Source organism: Alligator sinensis, unplaced genomic scaffold (assembly GCF_000455745.1).
Source record: "Alligator sinensis unplaced genomic scaffold, ASM45574v1 scaffold55_1, whole genome shotgun sequence".
NCBI classification, from domain to species: Eukaryota; Metazoa; Chordata; order Crocodylia; family Alligatoridae; genus Alligator; species Alligator sinensis.
The window spans coordinates 1,142,251-1,148,087 of NW_005842224.1; the positions used below are offsets into that span (position 1 = coordinate 1,142,251).

The 5,837-nt window shown below is 40.2% G+C and overlaps 1 protein-coding gene across 1 annotated transcript in view; it reads right to left on the bottom strand.

Annotated features, from left to right (window-relative positions):
- Positions 1 to 103, bottom strand: part of LOC102380909 (serine/threonine-protein kinase MARK1-like) — a 43,610-nt gene extending 43,507 nt beyond the window's left edge. Inside the window, 1 exon segment of the mRNA XM_025208216.1 lies at positions 1 to 103. This exon segment is cut by the window's left edge and continues 8 nt beyond it. Within this exon segment, the coding sequence (XP_025064001.1) occupies positions 1 to 103 (103 nt within the window).
- Positions 104 to 5,837: the final 5,734 nt, after the last annotated feature.

Sequence of the window (5,837 nt, forward strand, 5' to 3'; positions counted from 1 at the left end):
GCAATGTTCTGTCCAGGTTGACAGCTGTAGGCATCCTCAAACGGGTCAGGTTTACAGCACTACTTTCCAGATGTAGCCTGTGATTAATAACAAACACAGTCATTAAAACTGTGCATCGTGCGATGCAAATACTATCCTATTGACTGTGGAGCATCTAATCCTTTTCCTTTGAGTCTCCTTTTTGGTCACTGATCTCTACCCCCAGGCTTGCAGATCTGCTCAAGCAGAACCAAGCTGCAGATTATTAACCTAACCTGATACATGATGTCAATTAATGTCCCAGGGTTGCCAGCTCCGATGACACATAATCCCAGCATTAGCATGGAATAACCACTCCCTTTCAGTTAGAATAAGACTGCAAACAAATGTTTACTGGATTCTCTGGTAATGCCAGTCAGCTAAATTGGACTGCAAACTCCTTTGCTCTTTCTTTTTTTTGAAAGATAAAAGTGCAGCTGTTCCTGTTAAAAACTTTATGGTAGCTTACATGTGTACAGGGTTTAATTAAACAACAAAGCAGCAAAGATCTAAATATATCAAATTTTATCATCACATTTAAGTCACTGAGTCTTAGTTTATGTAAAAAAAATATTTTAAGGAGATATTTTTAAGGAGATTTTGTATTTCTTGGAGCATTATTCATTTCTACAAAATGTTTCTGTGTGGTTTTTTTCCTTCTTACACAAATCTTTATTTAAAATATATTTAGAACAAAATATTTAGTCAAGTTTAATATGCAACATAAATAATGCTTTTATTTGTTTTGGGTTTTTTTGCAGCTTTGTGACTCATGTAGCTCAAAAAGGAACATAATCCTCTGGATGGGTGAATGGAAGGGGAGTGACAATTTATATTTAATATCTAGAATCTGCAAACAAGTCATAGTTTTTAAATATGGCTTACCTTTATGCCAGTGGGTAGTTCTATTGACTTAAATGATGCCACTGGGGGACATAAACTGTGTAAAGCCCCATCTACATATTACACTTAAAGGGTGATTAACCAGTTAATCATGCCTTAAGTGGTACCCCAACCACATGTTCAATCAACTAATGGCATGATAAAGAGAAATAAGATACACGGTTATTCCATAAAATATGTGGAATAACTTTGTAGTGCTTCCTATCATACCACTAAACTGAATGTGTGGCCAGTGGCCCCTGTGACTGGGAGTCCCATCAGCTAATCAGAGCTCCCAGCTGGGGGAGGGAGGAGGGACATGTGCAGAATCAATGTGCTCTGCTGAGCCTGGAAGTTGAGCCTGGGAGCCCCCAGTTGACAGGGCTCCCAGCTGCAGGGCTCTCACACACCTCAGCAGCTTCAAGATTGCAGTAACTACAGTCTTCCTGCTGTGGGAATCCCTGGGGCACCCCTGCAGCTGGGAGCCTAGGTCAGCTGATGGGGCTCCCAGCCCATGGGAGCTTGTTTCTTGCCAGTGCAAGAAGTGCATCAGTAATAAGGCATGATGGGATCTAATGTGCAATCCACACAATTGTATCTCCTGCAACACACATGTGCCATAGCAGGAAGTATGATTGTGTAGATCATGCATTAGAACTCATCACATTAGGAAAGATCTAACCCCTGTGCTCTTTCCTTCCCAGTGCAGGGGGTCAGACTCAATGATCTACTGAGGTCCCTTCTGACCCAAACATCTATGAATCTATGAACATTTACCTGAACATGTAGAGGGGCCCTAAGTGTTGGCAGAATCAAGGCAATGCATCTCCTTTTCACGTAGCTGAAGTGTCACTTAGCACTCACTCCTGTCACTGACCAAATGATCAACTACAAGCAAACTGAGCAAAGTATGGTCTTTTGTAAAGTATTTCAATTTTGGTATTCCTTGCTAGGCAAGGAAGGAACTTGCATTGCTAACTAAGGTAAGGCATTGTGGGTGCAGACAGAAGTGCAGCTCCCTGCTGTAACTGAGAACACTGTGCAAGAAGAATTCTGAGTCGCAACAATCCCTGGGACCAAACAGAAGTTCACTGTTGGTTCCAGGGTGGAGGGGAATAGCAATGGCCCTCCTCTCTCCCAGGCTGATCTTGTTTCAGAATGGGGGGTAGGTGGGAAAGGGAGTCGAGGGACCTCATTCTAGGAGTTCCCCAGCTGGTGGTGGAGGGTGGGGTGGGTGAATTGGAACCCCCCACCTTGGGGAGGCTCCAATACACCTGCCCCACCCTCCAGCAGGGGCTGAAAAGCCTCCAGGCTGAACTCCCTCCACTCCCTTTCCTCACTCCCTTTCTGAAAACAGTGACAGGCTGGCAAGCAGCGCAGACAGAAGTTACAGAAAAAACTCTATTTTGCAATGTCTTCATCTGACCCCTCATGCAATGAGGGTTCAGATTTTCATCCAATTGGCCATTTTGGAAGCTGTCTGCAGCTGTGCACTTGTGTTTGGTTATGGCTATAAACTGCTTTCTGTGACCATATGGAGCGAAAATTGTCATTTCTGCCTGTGCCCTTTATTTCTGATCCTTTATTTCAAGATACTGAGACAAAGGAAAACACGTTTTTTATTTGAACTAAAAGAACATGAGAAATGCTTTTTTGAGATGTGCTTACTGTTGGCTATGCCTCCTTCCCTACATCCAATTCTATTGTTCATTGGCTTTCCTAGTGAAAACCAAGAAGAGAGATGTAAAATCATTTTTAAAAAATAAAGAAAGGGACCACAGCATGAAACATAAAGCCCATATTTCTGGCACATTTCAGAAGAAAGGAAAAAACCTCTTTAAAAATATAACAAACCTTAAAACATGATAGCTGGCTAAGCTAACTATTGCTATTATTGGGGAAAGGCCCAACTTGACACCTTGAAAAAATGTTGAAATAGAGAAGCTTCCAAATACATCTTAAAGTAATTTTTGGCATAGTAGAGAATTAAGAAAGGGAGCGAGGGAGCAAAAAAAGCAGTATAACTCTTGTGTTGAGGAGTCTGTTACTCCTATTGAGCATACGCCAGCTGAAACTGAAATCTTGCATGAGAATAGAGCCTCAAACCAAAGCCAGTAGTGTCCAGATTCACTGATCTTGTTGTTATGTGCTTGGGTGCACTTTATATTGAAAAGCCCCAAGAGGAAGAAGCAATGGAGTCAGAACTTCATTAGTGGATACCTGCCAATAACTAGATTTCAACAGGGAGGCAGTTTCAGAACAGTGCTGGCAATAGCCACAGTCTGCCTTAAGAAGTCAAAAAACACCCTTGTTTTCCCCCTGTCAAAAGCTATGCCCCTCAGTTCTCCCTTCCCATACACACTTTGTATTCATTTGAAAAAATGTTGTGCAGGGGCAAAAATCAAAACTTCCCAAAGTTGAAGATGTACTGACTTTTCCTATCAGTAATTGAAAAAATTAACATATAAATAGTAGGTTAGCCCTTGGCTTGAGGAGAAACAGATATCTGTTACTTAACTGTTATACTGGCAATTGTTCCTAGTATTATACTAGTAAGGGGGAGAAGCTGAAGTCCAACAAGAACAGATAGAATCGCACATGTCACCCACAGTATTTCTAGGTTTGGCCCTATAGGTGAAATAACTACTAAGCTTTATAAAAATGGGTGAGGCTAGGTAAGCAATCCTAATTACATTCAGGATGAATAAAGCAGCATGAGGAGGAGTCTGAAGTGTTACTCCCATCATCTTTGATTTTCTCCTGGGATGCAGAAAAGCCTGTTGCCATATCCAAAGGTTTATGGTCTCCAATATAGTTTAGGAAGCTGGCTGCTGGCTTTCTGCTATCCCAGGACAGAACCCTAGCTTGTCTAAAAGTGTTGGTATATTTTTTTAAATACTCTCTTGATTGTAGGTTCTTGTAAGGATGCTGGGTGAGGTTTTTCTCAAGTACCAAATGCCATTTTTGAGATGCATTTCAGCTCAGAATTACCATTGATTTCAATAAATACCTCTAAAAATATTGCCCTTAGTGACTTACGAGTGAAAGACTTGGGCTCCAGAGTCAGTTAGGGGCACTTTTGTAAATCCCACCCACTGACATTTGTGTGTGTTTCCCACTAAGCACTGCCATCTGGTGCTTAAGCTAATAAAGTCACTCACTCACTTCACAAACTGGGTCTGCTTTTAAGTAGCTGGAGGTTTTGAACTGTTCACATTTCCACATGGTTTAGGTTAGTTGATTGTGGTTCTTGAGTGTAGACACATATGCTCAATGAGTCATTTTCATTTCTAAAATCTTTTAAAGTTCCAAACTGAGAAGTGGGGATTTCCTCTTCAAAGAAGGAAATCCAAGATGGTGGCCTTAATGTGGTGAATAGAGCAAATCACTTAAAGGAAGAAAAAAACCCCCAACCTGTTCCTAAGTATATGAATAGGAGGGGTGAGGAGGGAATTTATCTAATGACAGCCTCACACTCTAGATTGTAATAATTCTCAGGTTCTGGAACCACTTCAGTCTCATGCTTCATAACATACCTAATACATGTCCTTATTATTCCTATAACACCTGACATATTGTATGTTATTTCTGACTTCTTATATGGCTTTTGGCAAACACAGAGAGTACTTTAGTAGTTACTATATGTACGAGTGCAGCAGCTTTTCTGTAGGATTTACGCACTAAAATGTGTTAAGGGGGTTAAGAAGTTGTACACTTTTGGGGGTCTGGTTCTACTCTTACACTGGTGTAAATCAGACATCTGTGTTAGATGTTAATGAAGTTACATAAATAGCATGACTTTTAACCATGGGGCTGCAATATCATTTGAAGGGTGCTGTGCACTATTAGTACTGTTACATGTGCAAACATCCAAATGTGATTCACAGATAAAATCAGAGATTTTGTATTGGAATACATAGGGCATGTCTACACGTGTCACTATGGTGATGTTGTTATTGTGCCTTTAGGAAGTACTAAATCATGGCGCAGTTACAGTGTTACCTGTGTCGTTCCCGCAGTGCATGGTTATTTTTAGCAGCTACTTCGCCATAGTGGTGCACTGTACCAGTGGAGCATGTTGCTATAGCAAAGTAGGTGCTAGTCACATATAGACATCCACAGATACTATGTTGCTGTAGCACATTGCTATGGTGATGTAGCATCGTGTAGACGTGCCCATAGTGTCCAAAACATTGAGCTGTTTTGATCTTTCTGAATTCTTTAAACAGAATTGCTCTATTATTTTTCTGTAGTCAAAAAACAAGTGAAAGCAAAGAACTGAAGTTTTCCAAAGAGTACCTTGCATTTAAAAGGGTTGAGAAACATTGCCCTAATGTGTCAGCTAAATCAGGTCCATGGCATTTTATTCATAAAGTTTATTTGCCAAATGGTACTTTACTAACATGGGAACAGTGGCCATAGAAACAAGTAAGCTAATATTTTGTAAGTATTGATCTGATCCAGCTCCTATGAAAGTGAATGGGAATTCTTGCACTGTCCTTATGAGGAAGTGGATTAGGCTATAAAAGACCATTATTTGTTTTAAAGAGACCATTATTGATTGTAAAACACTTGAATTTGTTCATCATAATATTAACTCACATGACAATATGTATTGCAGTAGGGACTCAAGACTGTCTGTTTTACTCTCCTCACCTATACCACTGCTGCACTGATGACCTCTCCTTCAGTGATTTCTCAGACTAATAGTTAAATCGAAATCAAGATGAATAGATTCACCTTGCTGACATCTTTGCCTTCTTGCTATATCATATCAGTCTTCTATATTAATTTCTCCTCTTGGTTCATTAAGAATCAAAGAATCTACTTCTGTACAATAGATTATTTTACATTTTCACAAATTATTTTTGCACCTTTAGTTAATCCCTGTCAACACCTGATGGCTATCGCTGATAGGATTAATACAAGTCAGGCCA